We start from the raw sequence: 21,080 nt of genomic DNA, 5'->3' as shown, positions 1-21,080 counted from the left end.
TTTTTGAGGGATCGTGGACAATTGTTGACCATTATTTGTTAGACAAAGGTTGAGGCCATTCTTTTTGGCAAGTGTTAAAGGTGATGAAGGTCGTGATGTTGGGTCGTATTCCAGAGTTGTCTTAGGAGTTATACAACGGCCATTTCTTGGGTGAGTGGAGTGTAAACTCAAAGTGGTGTCGAAGATCGACAAATTGACATTCATTCATTCACGGGTCAATTTGCTATAATTTTGTGGAGGTTGATTTATCTGGTTCCTTATTTCTGTGTTTGAGGTTTGCATCTAAATCTTGTTTATGAAGGTTTGCATTCCATTTGCTTCGGATGTTGCAAATATGGCCATTTGCTTCAGATGTTGCATAGTCTTTTTGCAGTAGCATCCTATTTTATCAAAATGTCCGCCATGGATATGATTAAGTCCCTTTCCAGTAAGCCTGAAAAATTTACGGGTGAAAATTTTTTCTGTTGGCAACAACAAATGAAATTCTGGCTTACTGAATTGGATTTATACTCTGTGATTTCTAAAAGAGAAATAAAAACTTCAACTTCCTCTACTGATATAGTTCAAACTGATGCAACCATTAAGCATGATGTTTCTGATAAAGATATTTTATGTCATGGACGCATTTTAAGTGCTTTGGCTCATAACATATATAAGATTTTTTGTCATACCAAAACTTCTGTTGAGTTATGGGAAACACTTGAATTGAAATATGGATCTGTTGAAAAAGGTTTAAGTCGTTACTCTTGTGAAAAAATGATTGAGTTTCAAATGATTGATGGAAAATCTATTTCAGATCAGATCCATGAATTTGAAAACATTGTTTATGACATGAAATTGAAAGGAATTGTTTTGCCTGACATTATGCTTGTGGCTTTCATGATATCAAAATTGCCTCCTTCGTGGACTGATTTTGCTCGAAGCTTGAAACATAAACATGAAAGTTTTACCTTTGATGATTTGCTTGTCTGTCTCCGCATTGAGGATAAACATCGTTCATCTCAAAAACACTTGCAAAAATCTGATTCTCACTCTAAGGCCTATCTTGTTGAGAGCTCTAGCAAACCTTTCTCTAAGTCCTTCAAAAGGCATGGGTTTAACAAAAATAAATTTGGTAGAAAGCCTTCATTTTCTAAAAATAAGAACAATGCTTTTAATAACAACAATAAGCCTAAGGATAAAAATTCGGGGAATGAAATTTTTTGCTTTGTTTGTGGGCGAGCTAATCATTTGGCTAAGAATTGTTTTCAACGTCATCGCCAGCCCACGTCTTTCCCTAAACCGCAGGCTAATGTTGTTACCACCAGTGCTGCCTCTGATTCCCCATCTGACAGGTACCATGTCACTAGCCCTGAGTTAAATTGTGTTTTTAACTCAAATGATTGGTTCATAGACTCCGGGGCTAATGTTCATGTGTGTGCTGATAAAAAATTATTTTCTTTATATCAGGAATCAAGCACACGTACTGTGAGCATGGGGAATGGGAGTATGGCACATGTGTTAGGAGAAGGTCAAGTGAAGCTAGAGCTATCTTCGGGAAACTTTATTGTTTTAGATGGTGTCTATCATATTTCTGATATTAGGAAAAATTTAATAAGTACTTCTTTGTTAGTCCAACAAGGGTACAAGGTTGTCTTTGAATCCAATAGAGTTGTTATTACGAGACATGGTAATTTTATTGGTAAAGGCTACATTTGTGATGGTTTGTTTAAGTTAAATCTTATGTCTCATTCTATTAATAAAATATCCAATATTTCTTCTTTTGTTGCAAATGTTGAATGTTCTAATATATGGCATGCTAGACTTGGACATGTGAATTTGAATTCTATCAAAAGAATGATGTCTCTTAATCTTATTCCTAAGGCTTCCATTGATTTAAAACAAAAATGTGAAACATGTATTCAAGCAAAACAACCTAGAAAGAGTTTTACTACATGTATTGAAAAAGAAACTAACTTGCTTGAATTGGTTCATAGTGATGTATGTGATAGTAATGATGTGTTAACACGTGGTGGTAAGAGATATTTTATTACTTTTATTGATGATTTCTCCAAATATTGTTATGTGTATTTAGTTAATCACAAAAGTGAATTGTTTGATAAGTTCAAAGTATATAAAACAGAAGTAGAAAATCAATTAGAAAGAAAAATTAAAATTTTACGTTCCGATAGAGGTGGAGAATACACATCTTTAGACATGAGTAATTTTTGTGAAATGCATGGTATTATTCATGAAGTGACACCTCCGTATGCTCCTCAATCTAATGGTATTGCGGAAAGAAAGAATCGTACATTGCTTGATATGGTGAATGCTATGCTTGTAAGTTCTGGTTTACCAAGTAATATGTGGGGTGAAGCTTTGTATTCTGCATGTCATATTCTTAATAGAGTGCCTTATAAAAATTTTGAAAAAACCCCTTATGAGCTATGGAGAAAAAGAGAACCAAACCTGAAATATCTTAAAGTGTGGGGGTGTCTAGCAAAGGTAAACATTCCCATTAATAAGAAAAGGAAAATTGGACCAAAAACTGTTGATTGTGTTTTTGTTGGATACTCTATGCATAGTACTACTTATAGATTTTTGGTAGTTAATTCAGAAGTGTATGAAATTTCTAATGGTACTATTATGGAATCTAGAGATGCTACTTTCTTTGAAAATATTTTTCCTTTGAAAAATAAATTGTCTAAATCTGTTTGTGATACTTCTTGTTCTAATTTGTCTACTTGTAGTAATACTAATAAGGACATTGTGTTTGAACCTAGGAGGAGTAAAAGATCTAAAAAAGTTAAGGATTTTGGTTCTGAATTTTGCTCTTTTTTGCTTGAAGATGATCCTAAAACTTATGGTGAGGCCATGAGGTCTATTGATGCACCTTTTTGGAAAGAAGCTATTATTGATGAAATGAGTTCTCTTAAAAATAATAAAACTTGGTTTCTTACTGATCTTCCCCCTGGTTGTAAAAGAATAGGTTGTAAGTGGGTTTTTCGAAAGAAATTAAGAACTGATGGATCTATAGAAAAATTTAAGGCAAGGCTTGTTGTGATTGGGTGTAAACAAATAGAAGGTGTAGATTTCTTTGATACATATTCTCCTGTTTCTAAAGTTACTACCATTAGGGTCTTAATTGCACTTGCTTGTGTTTTTAATTTAGAAATTCATCAAATGGATGTAAAAACTGCCTTTTTAAATGGTGAATTAGAAGAAGAAATTTATATGAGCCAACCTGAAGGCTTTGTAGAACAGGGGAAGGAAAATAAAGTTTGCAAACTTGTTAAATCTTTATATGGTTTGCAACAAGCTCCAAAACAATGGCACGAAAAATTTGATCAAGTTGTTCTTTCGTATGGTTTTCAAATCAATAATACTGATAAATGTGTGTATGTGAAACAATTTGATGATAATGGATGTGTCATTTTATGTTTGTATGTGGATGACATATTGATATTTGGTAGTAATATGCAATTCATAAATGATGTGAAGTCTTTCTTGTCTAGAAATTGTGATATGAAGGACCTTGGTCCTGTAGATGTGATTTTGGGTATTAAGCTTATAAAGAAAAATGATGGCATGATTTTAACCCAATCACACTATGTTGAAAAGCTGTTGAAGAAGTTTAATTATTTTGATGTGAAACCTGTTTCTACTCCTTATGACTCATCCATCAAGCTAAAGAAAAATTTGGGTAAAGGAATTTCTTCACATAAATATTCTCAAATTATCGGTTCTTTGTTGCATTTGACAAACTTCTCTAGGCCTGACATTGCATATGCAGTTGGTAGATTAGGAAGGTATACTAATAATCCTGATCATTCTCATTGGATTGCATTAGAAAGAGTTTTTAGATACTTAAAAGGAACCATCAATTATGACATTCATTATACATGTTTTCCTACAGTAATTGAGGGGTTTAGTGATGCAAATTGGATTTCTGATTCTGATGAAACAAAATCAACAAGTGGTTATGTTTTTACTTTAGCTGGTGGTGCAGTATCATGGAAATCTGCTAAACAAACTATTATTTCACGTTCTACTATGGAAGCAGAAATTATTGCTTTAGATACTGCTACTAGTGAGGCTGAGTTTCTTAAAAATTTATTATGTGATCTACCATTGTTGAATAAGCCTATACCTCCAATTCCAATGCATTGTGATAGTCAAGTTGCTATATCTAAAGTTACTAGCAAAAATTTTAATGAAAAAAGAAGACACTTAAGAGTGAGACATAAGTCTATCAGAAATTTGATTTCTCATGGTGTCATTTCTCTTGACTTTGTCAGGTCAGAAAATAATATTGCGGATCCGCTTACAAAAGGGTTGACGCGTCCACAAGTACTTGAGTCGTCGAGGGGAATGGGATTAAAGCCCATTATTTAGTTACAACAATGGACACCCGTCTCCGTGTGATTGGTGATCCCATGAATGGAGTTCAACGGGTAACAACGAAATTGTTTGTTGACTAAAGTACACCAAAATGAAATTTGACGGAGCTGTTCCGTTTCTCATTCCTATGACGAGGTGTATTATAAATTGTGGCAATATTACGGTTGAGGTATTTATATATGTGTATTTTTGATAAAAAAAAAACAAAATACCTCTTAATGAATTCGATGACAATTATTGTAGGGGTGAGGGTCACAACTCACTCTTTGAGGATTCACCTAGTGAGTGTGGTGGTGGGGCCGCCACTGTGAGATATGGGCTAATCTCTAAAGGACACTCACGAAACAAGATACAAGCGCAAGGCCGTGTAACGCGCTACCACTGATTAGAACCTAATTGAACACCAATATTGTAGGTGTTGTGTACTAAAGTCCGGTTAAAGAATATGTAGTTCAAGACAATCAAGTCACTACATTTTTCTCGGATGGAAGTTCATAAACACTAGGTATAAGGCTCAAACCCGGAAGGTTCCTTATACCGAAATACAATATTACATGCTCTTTCTCTTATGTTTTTATACAAATTATCTTTTAGAAAATATACTTTAAAATTTTAAATTATGTGGGGGAATGTTGATAAATATTTGTGTTTTAATTTAAAATTTATAAATATATATTAATTCTATTTTATAAAATAATATTTATTTTAGATTCTCTTAAGATTTTGTTTTAATGAGTCAAACTAGTTTGTTATATTTGTTGTGACAACTGTATGTTGGTTTTCCAACGGTCATATTTCTAACGGTCATATTTTGTTGTTGCAAAATGCCTATATATATCTATCTCCTCTTTTCTAGAAATGACAGACTGAGAGCTCTGGTTTCTTTCTGCCAAAAATTTATCTCTTTCTTTTCCTATACAAAACTTAATTTATTTTTTGTGAGAGCAAGAGCATTGGTGTTCATAAGGTTCGGGGATCCTTTCGCTGCACACGATTGGAACCAACGGGTTGTCGTATCTTGGGAGAGGAGCGCAATCAGAATTTCTTACCCGTGCAGTGGGGGCGTTTTCTCTCTAAGGATAGCGTTTACGCGCTTCAACCCAGGCTATTTAATTCTTTCCCTTAATTTAATTTTTCCTTGTGCTCATTGTGTGATATAATGCATTATTTATGTGTTGTCAATTAAATTTATTTTGCTACTGTTATTTTGTTATTTAATTCAAGACTGTGCATCTTCTTCGTATTTATTTTCTTTCATTTTTTATTTTATTTTCCAACAGTTGGGTCGTATTCCAGAGTTGTCTTAGGAGTTATACAACGGCCGTTTCTTGGGTGAGTGGAGTGTAAACTCAAAGTGGTGTCGAAGATCGACAAATTGACATTCATTCATTCACGGGTCAATTTGCTATAATTTTGTGGAGGTTGATTTATCTGGTTCCTTATTTCTGTGTTTGAGGTTTGCATCTAAATCTTGTTTATGAAGGTTTGCATTCCATTTGCTTCAGATGTTGCAAATATGGCCATAAGAAGGAAGGTTACATGGAGTTTGGGGTCCAAGTTAATGGGAGAGACTAATAACACAAATTTTTTTATGAACTAAGATTGATCAAACTTTTTTTAAGGGACTAAAAATAAAAATTAAATAATTTATTTTGGCAGTTGAAAAAAAATGTGATTGTCATATTAACAATAATAGTCCACATGACATGTCACGTCATATATCTATGTAAAAATAAAATAAAACAGAAAATTTTAAGAAGTCCAAGATCCGGCAAAAATTTGAAGGACTAAAAGTAAAACTTGTATAAAATAATGACTAAAAAGTTAATTAACTCAAGAATTAAAAAGTGAACCTAAACATTGGAACCACTATAAAAAAGAACTTAGGTTTTAAATCATCAAAGTATGTCTAATCCTTCAAGGATCAAATGAATTAAGAAAGAGTGTAAATGATCTAATTGAGCATTGTTATCATAAAAATAGGATTCAATTCAATTAAATACACGTGTCTTGAAAGAGATTGGGAGAAGCCTTAAGTTAATTCAATATGAGCATAGAAATAATAGTAATAAATCTACTGAATGTTATTGTATGAAATCTAATCCCAAAAACTATTCTTTGATTTGATTTTCCGTTAATTGATATTCTTGTTTTCTTGTTCTTTCTTCCTCATCTGTGATTATTTTTTTATAGGCTGCAAGAAGCTTTAGCCAACTATCATACATAGCTTGTGTCGCTATTATTGTTGTAGCCATCCCAAAATCTTCTAGTCACCATACACCAGCCATTATCGTCATAAATTCGACAAATAAAGCACAGATCATTTAACACTTTCGAATACGAATAGCAGGGTAACTAGGAAGTATATAAAGTTCCATAAATGAACCAGAAAATGAACATTTTTCTTTACAGAAACAAAGTTTCTTGTTTCTCAATCTCAACCCACGGAAAAGAGAGAATAAATAGAAAATAAAATTTTAAAAGAGGGGAAAATTTCAAACAGCCGTAGATTGAAAATAATTAGAAGGTACCGTCAAAACTTTGAATTTATCATGTCCTTGGGTCAGTTGTGCTTGGCATCGTCAAACTGTTTTGCTCCGACAGAGAAGAACTCAATGATCACTTCCAGTGGCATGCCCTTGGTTTCTGGAACTTTCAAAAAGACAAACACCCATGCTATGAAGCACACGACAGCATAAATACCAAAAACACCAGCGAGGCCTACAGAATTGAGCATAACTGGGAGTGTGTAGGTGACAATGATATCACAGATCCAAAAGGTAAGGGCACAAATAGCAATGCAGAGACCACGAACTCGAGTGGGGAAGATCTCTGCACAAAGTATATTAGGAATTGGTCCAAATCCCATGACAAAGAAACAGAAATAGACAATAACACTAATGGTTGAGATTGATGCATTTGCAGTGGATCCCAAATCCACAAGACTTCCCAGGACTAATATGAGAAGAGCTGCTATTAGGACGGGGATTGTACTGAGCAGCAAAGTCCTGCAGAAAGGAAAAAGCAGACAGTTTCATTAAGATGCATTGCAACTGAAAGAATACAAACAAGTACTGGGGAAGGACACAAGGAATCACATTGCTGGGGTACTAACTGCACAAAGAGCAAAAATTATCTTTGATGGAGGTCAGTTTATAAAATCCCCAAATTATTCTTGAAAACTGCAAGAATGACTAAACTTAAACCCCCAACACCAATATAACTTTGGCAGTGAAACATTTATTAATAGCGATAGCCATAGAAAAGATATTTCATCAAACAACTTCTAGAGGAAAATAAAATAAGAAGAAAAAAAATGCACCTTATAGGCTTATAAAAAATAAAATAAGTGAAAGATATTTCGTATAGGAACATGAAAACAATATAAGTAAAGAAGCACTATAGATCTTAGATAAGTTCCATGATGTCTTTCACTTGAACCAGGAACTTTTGTGCTTATCCTTTTAGGCTTAAGGCAGCAGGAATTAGGTGTCCTACACCATATCTTCTGAGGCTACATGTTCTGGTTATGGAATTTATAGGTATTACTTTTGTTCTAAATTTCAAAATATAATCTGATGACTGATTCAGTTGAACGAGTATGAGAGAGAGAGTGGAGAGGCAGAATGGGATACAGAGAGAGCTTGCAGAGAACGTAACAGAGTGTGGGTGGGAAAGGGACCAAGGCACAACTATGACAGGATACGGTACAGCCAGGGAGCAGGATTGACCGGTGAGCTGAATGGATCAGTAAGGCAAAGGGAAGAAGAAATCACTAATTGGAGGGATGCAACAGACATTCAATCCTTCTACTTCACACGATTCCCAGAGGAAATGGGGGAGAAGGATATGTGGCTGAAGTTTAAGAAGTGGAGAGATCTGCGCGAGGTGTTCATTGCACGGCACCGAAACAGGAATGGCCGGCGGTACGATTTTGTTTGTTTCAAAGGAGTTGAAGATGTGAAGCTCCTTGAACGACAGCTAGACAACATGGTCATAGGTGGCCTTAAACTTCACGCTAACCTCCTGAAGCATGGAAGGGAGAGGACAACAGATAAGAAAGCTAATTCAGAGGTGCAAAGTAAGGTGGGTATGAACAGGAGCAGAGCATGTGTGGATGGCCAGGAACATAACAGAAATGATGCGGTACTCAACATAGGAGATGTAAGAATGTTCAATCAACACACACATCAGTGGACAAAGCCAAGGTCGTATGCGAACGTATTGGCGACAGGCATTAGAAATGTGGGGAAAAGAGAAATTCAGGGGCAGAAGTATCAGACATTAACAACATCCCACTCCTCATTGCAGCTAAACATACCCATGGAACAGGTGAAACGATTCAGTAACACCTGGGTAGGGAGGCTACGGAAACTGTCTGCTTTTGACAAATTAGAAGATGAGTTCATGTGGGAGGCAGGACCGGAGGTTAAGCCAAAGTATCTTGGGGACGACATGGTCCTCTTGGTTGGCCTCAACGATACCAGAGCGGAGGAATTGTGTAACGCTGAAGAAGATAAAGGAATATCTCTATTCCATTCGCTAGAGAAGTGGAACCCGGGTTTGCGAACTGGGTACAGGTTGGTATGGATTCTATGCTGGGGTGTACCACTGCACGCATGGGACATAAATAACATCTCGAAGATTGCGGCAGTGGTAGGGGAAGTGGATGACGATGCAGAAGAACTGCGAAAGCTTGATAGGGCAAGGGTGTTAATCAAAACTCCACGACGATCATGATACAGCACACAGTGATGGCAATGATTAATGGGGCAGAACACACGATACACCTGGTTGAGGAGTCATGCCATAACCCATGTAGATACAAATGCAGTCCAGGGAGTGCGTTTGGGTTCTTTGACGAGGTCACCTCTGTCGACAGCGACACTGAATCATTGGCACCGTCCAACCTCGACTCACCGGACGAAGGGACCTCAGTGAGATTCCAGCGACCAGGCACTGACGGCGAAGACCACACTGGAAGGAAGAGCACGACACAAAGGTCTGCTGGGCAAACAAACGAGATAGAACCTTTGGATAATAACCACCGGTCTATGTCGCGAAAACAAATCAACACTGTCAACAGCCAAATAACAGTTGTGGAGTCAGATGGCATGGGAAGTCTAAGAAGGATACAACAGTTAACCAATGAGGAGTGGGTTAGGCAAGACCTAGCAGGCAATAACTAGGAGTTGGTGGCAGATGAGAATTTGGCGGAAAAAGAAAATCTGATTAGAAAGTGGACTGGGCACAGGGACAACAGAGACACAAAAGGCAACATGGACCTTGAAAAGGACCCATCAACGTCAGCAAAGTTTGAATTAAAGGGGGAGGAAGCACGTGAGGTAACCCATTTAGAGGGAGAAAACAGACCCATATCGGGCCCTACGAAAAGCACACGTGTGGAACCCAACCAATATTTACACACTACGTCAAGGCCCAATGCCAACGGGCCTGCCTGTCATTGGAAGGTGTACTCAAGAAACTCTTGGTACAGAAAGCAAAACAGAAATGCCAAATCACCTGGGCCAAATCCTGGGCAGGAAAATAGAACTAATACAAAGGAAATAACTCAGTTCAACACTGATACAGGGAAGGAGATGTGCTCCCCGACAATGACGAAGATCAGTGGGATGCAGAAAATGATTGAATGGGATGATCATGGCACAAAAAGGTTGGGAGTAGAGGAACCAACAACCAACACAAGCCCAACAAGTGCGAAACTCACAGAAGGACAGAATGGTCTCAAAGTTGATAGATATGGAAGAAAGGGATAAGGAGGAGGCAAAAAGATTGGGAAGGAAAGGGCAGGCCCTATGAAGATACTGTTCTACAATATTAGAGGACTGAGGAGGGGGGTTAAGTGGGCGGCAATACGAAAACTGGTAAGAAAAGAAAGGGTTGATATGATGTGCCTACAAGAAACCAAAAAGGAGCTTGTTGATAAGGCCTCGTGTCAAGCACTGTGGGGTGATTCGGATATTTCATGGGCAATACAGCCAGCAAATAATAGTGCAGGGGGAATTCTGTGCATAAGGAGTGAACATGTCTTTAAATTAGAAAAGAAATGCATGGACTGTGGCTTTATTTATTTGGAAGGAACACTGATTGCTGATGGTGTGAAAGTCAGTATTGTGAATATTTACTCGCCTTGTGAAGTGGGCTTAAAACGAAATTTGTGGGAACAAATTAGGCAACTGAGAAATGCAAATATGGGAGGTTTATGGTGTATATTAGGTGACTTTAAAAGCATAAGAAGGCCTTCTGAAAGAGTAGGCTCCAGCCAAAGACAGCAAGACGAAAGGAGTATCAAGGAATTTAATGAGTGGATAGCTGACCTAGAAGTGGATGATGTAACATGCGTGGGGAGAAAATATACCTGGTACAGGCCTAATGGAAAAGCTAAAAGCAGACTAGACAGGTTCTTAGTCTCTGCAGATTGGTTTAATAAATGCCAGGACAACTGTCAATTCATTTTACAAAGGAACTTCTCTGATCACTGTCCAATCTTGTTGAGATCATCCAATGTGGTTTGGGGCCCGAAACCATTTCGGGTTCTGGATTGTTGGTTTTAGGACAAACAATTCAGAAAGGTGGTTTGTGATTGGTGGACATCACACTCAATACGAGGTTGGGGTGACTATGTGCTGAAAGAAAAAATCAAGGGTCTGGATCGAACTGGAGCTCAACATGCTAGAAGCTGACAGCAATGGAAGACATCTAAGTGATAGAGAAATAGAGTTAAGAAGGAAGCTGCAGGAGGAACTCTGGTTGGCAGCCACCTCCTATGAGTCTTTGCTAAGGCAAAAAGCAAGGACAAAATGGATCAAGGAAGGGGACTGCAACTCTAAGTTCTTCCATATCACAGTCAATGGGAATCGCAGACACAATTCGCTCAGAGGACTCCTGGTTGATGGATGCTGGACAAAAGAACCTATCAAGATCAAAGAAGAGGTTTGTCAATTTTTTAGGAAGAAATTTGAGGAGGGTGAGGAGGTGAGGCCGAGGCTTGATGGGGTAACTTTTCAAACAATTTCACAGAATCAAAACGACTTTCTGGTACATCGTTTTGATGAGAAGGAAGTAAAAGATGCAGTGTGGGATTGTGGAAGTCATAAAAGCCCCGGACTAGATGGTTTGAACTTCAAATTTATCAAGGGGTTTTGGGAAGTAATTAAACCTGAGGTGCTTAGATTCTTGGATGAGTTCTACGTAAATGACAGACTTCCAAAGGGTACAAATGCTTCATTCATAGCACTAATCCCCAAAGTACCGGAACCACAAAACCTCAACCAGTATAGGCCTATATCTCTGATAGGGTGCATCTACAAAATAGTGGCTAAAGTGTTAGCAAGAAGATTGAAGAGGGTGCTGCCAGAGATCATAGACGAGTGACAAACTGCCTTTATTGAGGACAGGCACATGCTACACAGTGTCCTAGTAGCCAATGAAGCGGTGGAGAAAGTAAAGAGAGGTGCTAAGAGCTATTTGGTGTTCAAGGTTTACTATGAAAAGGCGTATGATTCAGTTAGTTGAGATTTTCTAGTATACATGCTTAGGAAGATGGGGTTTTGCCCTAAGTGGATTATGTGGGTTGAAGGATGTCTCAGATCAGCTTCTATTTCCATTCTCATTAATGGTAGCCCTACAACTGAATTCACCCCACAAAAGGATCTTAGACAAGGGGACGACCCATTAGCCCCTCTTCTGTTCAATATTGTGGCTGAGGGATTAACGGGTCTAACGAGAGAAGCTCTGAAAAAAAAAATCAATTTAAGGGTCTCTTGGTTGGAAGAAACTTGGTGAAAATTAGTATCTTGCAGTATGCAGATGATACCATTTTCGTTGGTGAAGCATCGATGCAAAATATGAGGGTCATCAAGGCGATGCTGAGGAGTTTTGAGATGGTGTCAGTTTGGGGCGATTGGAATGTCAATGCAGTGGATGAAGGAGGCTGCCCCGTACCTTAACTGCAGCTTGTTGTCTATACTGTTTACCTACTTGGGTATCCTGATCGAGGCAAACTCAAAAAGTAGTGTGACTTGGGATCCCATTGTCAAAAAATGTGAGCGTAAACTAGCAAAGTGGAAACAAAAGCAACTATCGTTTGGGGGCAGGGTAACTTTGATGAAGTCAATCTTGAACTCAATTCCAATTTATTTTCTTTCATTTTTCAGGATCCCGAAGAACGTGGCACACAAGCTAGTGAAACTACAAAGATGGTTCCAGTGGGGAAGGGATACGGAAAGGAAGAAGATTGCTCGGGTTAGCTAGGAATCAACATGTCTGCCGAAGGAAAAAGGTGGTTTGGGAATCAGAGATTTGACCAAGTTTAATCAGGCTCTTCTTGGAAAATGGAAGTGGAATCTAGTTCACCATCAAGGAGAGCTAAGGGCTAGAGTGCTGGATTCCAAATATGGAGGGTGGAGGAACCAGGACGAGAACATAACAGCTTCAGTAGCATCCGAATGGTGGTCAGATCTTAATTCTATATGCCACAATTCAAGGGAGGACAGCAGGTTCAATTCTGGAATAAAATGGAGTGTGGGCCCTAGTTCAAAGGCTAGGTTTTGGGAAGATGGGTGGATGGCTGATGGTATCCCTCTAATGGTAAAGTACCCTAGACTTCACCTTAACTCGAACCAAAAAAACCAATGCATTCAGCAGTTGGGAAGCAGTTCAGGTGGAACCTGGGAGTGGCGCATGCAGTGGAGGAGACTACTTTTTGAGGCTGAGATACCTATGGGGGTCGCTTTTCTGGAGGAAATCCAAGATCTTAACATAAATGAGCAGCAACAAGACAGGTGGGTGTGGCTAAACGACTCAACTGGGGTATATACTGTAAGCAGTGCATACCAACTGCTTGACAGGGAATCGAGAGATGATAATACAGATGGGGTATTTCAAGATGTATGGAAGCTAAAAATACCAAGTAAAGCTGTGTTTTTTGCTTGGAGACTAATACGGGATAGACTGCCCACTAAATCTAACCTGTCTAGAAGGAATGTAGACATCACTGACAAACTATGCCCATTCTATAGAGAAAAGGATGAGGAGGCAGCTCATCTGTTCTTCAGCTGTCACAAAATCATGCTGCTTTGGTGGGAATCCTCATCTTGGATTAACATGGAGGGAGTGTTTTTGCAAAATCCAAGACAGCACTTCCTGCAGCACTCATGCTGCACTACCTATCTTGGTATCAAATCAAAGAGATGACTCATTTGGTGGGTGTCCCTAACATGGTGTGTATGGAACCATAGAAACAGAATGGCCTTTTCAAACGACATCTTCAACGCCAACAAGCTGGGTGGAGGACGCTATATTTTTCTGCTGGACTTGGCTGAGGAACCTTGAAAAGGGATATGACACACCTTTTCACTTTTGGTCAAGCAATATCAGAGAAGGTTTTTGTAATTAGGGGAAACTAGGTTTACATGCTGGAATCATCTATGTAACCTATACAGTCAGAGATTTGGTTCTTTAATTCATGCTGAATAGTTTTGTATTAGGGAAAATTCATGTCGGTTAGCATGTATTAGGTCACCATAGTTCTACACCTTGCAAATACTAGGATGTATATACAACAGTACCGCTTGTACTGATTTTAATGTTCTATATAATATACATACTTTTGCTGATAAAAAAAAAAAATTGTATTATGGTACCAAACCTCCACTTGGGAGACTGGTGCTTGTACATATAACAGTACCCCTTGTATTTCTTTCATATTAATATATAATTTTATCTTTGCTGATAAAAAAAATATAAGTAAAAAATTACACCTTATAGTTATACAGGAGGAAAAAAACAAAAAGAAAAAAGGGGCATTGAAACCAGAAAAAATCTCATGAACATTTTAATCAGGCATGATACATCAAGGAGTGAAAAAGTCAAATCCACCTGTCATAGATATCTACTTTAAAGTGAATGATTTTAGAAAAGTAAGTTAAAGGGGGAAATGCAATAGAAAAAATTCATAGGAAAACACCCCAACAACTAGACCCATCTCTTTAAACATATTTCTTAGTATTTGATAAAGAAGTCAATGGAAAATGGTAATGGGGAGATGAATACCTTCTGCCTGAAATATCCATGAGCCTCATGGCAATGGCTATACAAGGAAGCATCAACAAGGTTGTCACCGCACTAATAAGAAAGGATGAAGAAGTAGAACCAAGGCCTAGGCTTGAAAGAAGATAACCAACACCTGCCTGCTCAAGAATTTGAGGTGTATAGTAGAGGACCCCATTTATACCAGAGAACTGCACTCAAAGAGGATGAAAATGAGTCCAGCATAACTTTTCACCAGTAGCAGAGCCAGGCCTTATAGGTTGACATAAAGTTGTTAAAGATAAGTAAATGAATAATAATATATTGACTTAATTAGCTACTTGAGTGAATTAATTGTTCCCATACTGGAAATATTTTCATCAATAATTCTGTTTTTGCATTTTTTCCTTTTTTTTTAGAACACGACAAGCATATGTGACTCTATAGTAACGCCACCTGCTATGAGACAACTTCCAAACCTAAAGGCAGATCTTTTTAGGAAAAGGTTTAGCTTAATGTTACAAATTGCCTCAGCTTTGGAGTTCACAGTTTTTTCTGCAGGTAAGTAAAACCAGTAACAACTCAACCCATAAAGTAAAATTTATTGAAGCAAATTATTCATGTAAAATTTTGAAAAATGAAAATTCTATTGATTACATAGAATGATATAAAGCTTTTTGCAATAATGTAGAAAGAGCTTCAATCCCTTTGGTATTTTCTTTTCTAGCCCATGAATATGGGAAATCCAATCAAGATTCAATAATGATCTAGTATGGCCAATTAATTTGACACAATTTTATCAAAGTTAGATTTAATATCATATATATCATTAACTCGGAGATACAATGTAATTTATTTTTACTTTATTAAAAAAGAACCCTCTTTTTAGTCTCAAATTCCTAAAATGTGTTATCAACTAAATATAGTTGAAATAATCTATTTTAGTCTGGTCTGGAACCAGATTATGGCCATCCAACTAAATGTATCTCAAGTACCTCTGGTACTTTTCTCATATATATGAATATAATTATATTTGCTGATAAAAAAAAACAAAAAAAATAGTTGAAATAATCTAGTCATAATGAACAAAGTGTTTCAACTAAATTGGGACTCACAATTTCATTTATGTGCATAATTCATAGAAATATCAAGTAATTTTGTTTGTTTTACTGAAACAGAACTCAAAAAGTATTTTTCAAATTCAATGAAATTTGGCTTGAATCATTTTCATAGTATTCACTAATTTTACATCTGAAAAAAGACTTACTTAAGCTGTCAGGTGAAAGAACATGACTGATTTTATATTTAACACCAACTAAAACAATTTCACCCACATAACTTTTCAAATAACATCTCAAATGTAAACTTTTTTTTTCTTTTCAAAATGCACTCTTCTATATCAATACTTGCAAAAGTAATTATCTTCAAAAATTAAAAATCTCAGTCACAGCAAAATCCCAAACAAACTCATTTGTTGAAGCTCAGATAAACTGTAAGGACTAAGGACATTTGAAAATGGGAAAGAGACTATTTAAGATGAATTGCATGAGACAGATACAAACGACTAACAACTATTTATACTAATAACCTAGGTCCATTACTGTATAGCACAACACTACAACTAGTACAAGCCCTAGCCCAATTAGATTATTAACATTAGAAAACTCCTTGAACCCTTAACAGTCCTTACATTCTAACAAACACAATAGAGAGGACAACTTATAAAATATATTCTTAAGCTGCATGAAAAATTGCACAGGTGGAACAGTGTTATAGGATGACAATAAAACTGTCCTTGCCCGTTCAGCTTTTTTAAGAAGGCAGACAAGAAGAAAAAAAAAAACACTGCTAGTCAACACTTGGATACAGCATAATGAATGTTTCATCACAAGGCAAGGAAAACAAAGTACTAAAGTGCAATATTACAACAGATGGGAACGGAAAAAAAACAGATATTGAAAATATCACATTACCTGCTGAAGAATTTGCATTCCCACCCCCACAATCAATGCATGCTTCACCCCAGGTTCAAAAAGATCACTCCAACTTGGCCCTTTTGCAATTGTTTCAGACGGATGAATCATAGCTGGTCCAACTGGCCGTTGACGCATAAGGTCCTCATTATAAAGGGCAGGCTGACTCACCAGAGCAGCAGCCTGTACAACCTCACTGTCAGTTGGTAAATCACCGCCAGGGAGTGAAACCACAGACCCACGTCTAGATCCAGAACCACCATCTTGGTGTAAATATATTCTCTTGAAGCCACCTTCCTTCTTTCCATCTGGGCCCTCTCTTTCAGACCATTTCCATGCTAGCTGCCAACCACCACCAATCCCAGTACTACCAGTGGGTTCTCCTGAATTTCCATGTAAAAGACTACCTTGCCTCATGCTTGCAAGGTTACTATGGGCATGAGGAGGTATGTCCTTATCCAGACTCGTTGTTTGACGTGAGATCAATGGACTCTGCAAATTGTCATCAGAATCACCAGCATCAGAGACATAATCATCACCCTCTCTGGCTAGGCTTTCCTCATCCCAATCTTCATTCCTTGGCTGATTTCCCCCAACACTGAACATACTCCCAAAGTGTGGAAAAAGGGTGCTTCCTGTTTCTGGGAGCTTCTCATGTACACTACCAAAGAGGGTCACTAGAGGGTCCACTAGACTGCTTGGATTTGCCATGCTTCCTTTCCTAGATACAAGGCCAACAGAATTTGGTCCAGCAACAGGTCTAGCAACCCAGGACTGGCCTTGTTCTGGTCCATACAACTTAATTTGATCTTTTTCTCTGGACGGATCCTCTTCATCAGCAAGTTCATTGGCTGGACCAATTATATAGTCTTCTATGGCTGTATCACCCCCAACTCCAAGACCCTCAACCAGTAAAGCCATTTCACCTGTCCATGCCCAATGACAATTATTATCAAAGTCATGCATATATACACATTAATTACTGCAGTAGAAACAAAAGAAAGTAAACAATTTGAAGTTAGCAGAAATATCCAAAGCCCGAATCCACAAAGGATCAAAATCAACTACATCTACATGCATCTATATCGAGAGAATGGAAAAAGTAAAAATAAAAAGATTATCAACAGTTAATATAAACTGAAGCTTCCAAAATGATGTAAATATACACTTTAATTTATAAGCACTATTAGTGTCAAACATTGTTGCACAGACATCCAATAGGAATTCACCCTTTTAGTACATCATCCAATTCATTGACATGATGAGGTGATAGGATGAATTTCTGTTGGATGTTTGTCTAAAAATGTTTTACAATAAGTGTGCGCCCTCCACACATATAATTTGAATGTTTGTAGCATCGCCTCCCCCCTTTAAAAATGCATTAAGTATTTATAATCATCTATACATGAAAAATCAATCACTGTCAGACCACACTGATAATTTATCGTTGAGTGTCAATTCTTGTTAACCATCACAAATGAAAGTGAAACGATTTTGGCAACTGGAATAGATCAGGCTCAGAGAATACATATATAATCACCCAAAGGTGAACAGCTGAATGTCCAGCTAAGATGTAATTTGAACATCAAGAGTAGTAAAGCATGAAAAAAAATGAAGGAAAAGCAAGAAAATCATGAAGACTAGGCACGTAACGTAACTAACCGGAAACATCTTCCCTTCCACGAAGGCGCTGCAAAACCTTCTTGGCCTCAAGCATTCGGCCCTTACTGACGAGCCATCTGGGAGACTCAGGCAAGAACAACAGTGTGAGTGCAAAGTAAATAAGAGAAGGGATTGAAAGAACACCCAACATGATTCTCCAGCTTGGCGCCTTCATCAGTGACATCCCAAACACCATACAGTAGGAGAAAAACATTCCCGCAGAACCAGTGAACTGTGGAAGTGTATTGAGTAATCCCCTAATCTCAGAAGGAGCTGTCTCAGATATGTAAAGAGGTACCAAGGTAACTGCCAAACCAATTCCCAGACCATCTAAAAGTCTAGCAAAGAGGAGGATATAAACATTTGGAGACCATAGCATGACAAGAGAACTAACAAAATAAAGCATAGAGGAGATAATCAACATTGGACGTCGGCCAAGCAAGTCTGATAGGGCACCAGAGCATGTAGTAACCACGGTGGCTCCAATAAGTGACATAGCCACAATTAGACCTTCAACTGTGGGTTCACTTTGTAATTGAAACTCCCTTTTTATGTACAAGATAGATCCTGCATGCGAACTCAGGTTATTGGTTAGATCAGCCAATTTTAATTCATCGCAAAATAAATAAAATCAATTCACCAAACCTGCAATAGTCGCATTATCCCATCCTTGTAGTAAGTTACCGATGGCAGCAGCAACAGCAACAAGAACAGCTCCACTCATCGTTTCAGTTAGTTTCGTAATCAATCAGCCTGAAAAGGCAGATCAGCTCAACCACTGTAATAACATAGGCAAGGATGACAGATCCAGAATGCAAACCATATTTTCCATTTCCATACCTAATTATATCACCTTGGCTTGGCTTGGAGGGTGAGTGTTTCTGTTTCTTTCAAGTATCTCAGATGCAGAAAAGGACATGGGTCACTCGCTGCAACATTGGCGGGGGGAGCTCTCTCCTTCTTTCTTTCTTTACTATTGTTTTTTTATTCTTAAAATATAAAAAAAAAAAAAATTAAGTCTACTGGAGTGCAGTACTAAGACAACGAAAGGCATATAGAAAACAGCAAAAGTAGCGATCCTATTCGTCGGGTTGAAAAGTAAAGCAGGTAATGAAATGAAATTGAGCCCCCTGTTTTTTTGGCAACAGAGGCTCGTTGGTGGACACCTGCCCTTTTAGCTCTCTCACTGCTCTGCACGTCATCCCCTCCCCGATCGGATTTAGTTATGCGTCAAACAATCATCATTCAGATAAATAATTCATTTGTTTTTCCTTCCTTTTCTCCCACCATCGATCACGAAAAGGTAATAAGCTGTTGCTGGGTTCGCCGCTGCAATAATAATAGCCCAGCAAACTATATCAAAGAAAATTATAATTTTATTTAAATAAAATTAACTTTTTATATTTGCATTCAATCATTTTTTTTTAGATTTTAATCATAAATTATTATATTTGTAAAATTTATTTACTTTTTACATTATCATTTGGTTATAGTGTAAAAAGTTTTACACTATGCATGAAAATTAGACTCATAAAATTATTATTTAAACTTAATTACTTTTGCAACTCCAATTATTATAATCATGAAATCATGATCTTTTATCTTTTTTTCAATTTAAAAATATTTTTTTATCTTATCACTCTCACAACAATGAAACACATATATTATTATGAAATTTGAAATTATACTTTTTTGTTATTTTGTTTAATGTCAAATTATTTATTTTAATTAATTATTACATTGTTTGTTTTTATTTTTAATTAAAATATTTTATTACTAAACAAAAGTTGATAAATTTCTTTTTATAAAAAATTACTTTTTTTTTCAAAATAATATAATTACAATGTATTTAAATATAAACAAATAATATAAGTTGATTAAAATATTAATTTTAAACGATGTAAATAAAATTGTCAATTTTTACATTATGATTACTTTTCCTAATTATTATCAGTTGCGATTTTTCTAAATTTCCTATTTATTGTTTTTGTCTTATAAACAATATCTTAGAAGTTAATATATATATATATATAAACAAAACATATAAATATGGATTGATACAAGAATCTAAAATTCACTTTCACTTTCTCTACGAATTCGTAACTTGGTGAACTTTCACCTTCTCTTGATCCCTAGAGGCTAGTTGATTAAATCTTTGTTCATTAGAGCATATTCTTTTTATCATAATATGGATAAATCATTTTTAACAGGTTAGTCACTATAAATGACTAAATTTACTTTTGACCCTTCAAAAATTTTATTTACTTTTAAATAATATCTATAACCACTCAAGCAGTGGCAAACATGGTCCAAAAATAAATTTAATGTTGTATGGCTAAACGATAATAACCATTGATTTGGACTTCATGTGCATGAGTTGCAATCTACAAACCGAACTAAGGATTGGTTTATAGAAATAACTCATCCTTGCAAGATCGCAATCCTTTGTCGTGTCCATATAGCACGTGCCACCCAAGGCATGAGGACCGTAATGACTTGACACCTTCCTTCGACTTATCACAGGCAATCTACTCAAAGTTCCACATTCAATATTAACAAAAATGCACCACCACGTGCGTCTGCATGCCCAAAGGCATCCCTTTATTTCAAGAGGATTCGAAACACGTCAAGTCCTGATAAAATTCTTCGCTTTTCATCAAATTAAACTTCATGCATGCTCCACCACTAAAAAATCACTGCCATCAAATTAAACCCTAGTAAGCCTTAATAACATGTTATCTCAAAATGGTCACTCCCATGACATGCCTACATGTCATCACCAAATAGTAATAAAAACTTAAAAAATATTGAAATTTATGTATAACTAAAACCAACACAAGTTATTTATTTAAATTTATAAGGATTAAATACATATTTAAAGTTACTTTTATATTTCAACCATCATTACTTCAAAATTTTAATTGTCCTTATTAACCAAAAGTAATTTATATTTTAAATATTTAATTTGTTAGTCGTTCTCTTTATACACTGATAAGTGATAAATATAGATCAGTA

General features: G+C 36.7%; 2 protein-coding genes across 2 annotated transcripts; one reads left to right on the top strand and one right to left on the bottom strand.

Moving 5' to 3' along the window:
• The first annotated feature begins 677 nt into the window (after positions 1–677).
• On the top strand, positions 678–1,772 carry LOC114408360. The gene is made up of 2 exons (XM_028371378.1): positions 678–1,334; positions 1,450–1,772. Exons 1-2 carry the CDS (start codon positions 757–759, stop codon positions 1,469–1,471), a joined length of 600 nt encoding a protein of 199 aa, XP_028227179.1. The 5' UTR covers positions 678–756; the 3' UTR covers positions 1,472–1,772.
• Positions 1,773–6,732: 4,960 nt separating this feature from the next.
• On the bottom strand, positions 6,733–19,400 carry LOC114408359 (monosaccharide-sensing protein 2-like). Its single transcript, XM_028371377.1, has 7 exons — positions 19,232–19,400; positions 18,906–19,054; positions 18,711–18,818; positions 18,066–18,632; positions 16,404–17,329; positions 14,455–14,642; positions 6,733–7,388 (listed from the first exon to the last, which is right to left on the bottom strand). Exons 3-7 carry the CDS (start codon positions 18,787–18,789, stop codon positions 6,944–6,946), a joined length of 2,205 nt encoding a protein of 734 aa, XP_028227178.1. The 5' UTR covers positions 18,790–18,818; positions 18,906–19,054; positions 19,232–19,400; the 3' UTR covers positions 6,733–6,943.
• Between the last annotated feature and the right edge of the window lie 1,680 nt (positions 19,401–21,080).

Source organism: Glycine soja, chromosome 4 (genome assembly GCF_004193775.1).
Source record: "Glycine soja cultivar W05 chromosome 4, ASM419377v2, whole genome shotgun sequence".
Classification (NCBI taxonomy): Eukaryota; Viridiplantae; Streptophyta; class Magnoliopsida; order Fabales; family Fabaceae; genus Glycine; species Glycine soja.
This window is presented reverse-complemented; position numbering and strand designations above follow the sequence as displayed.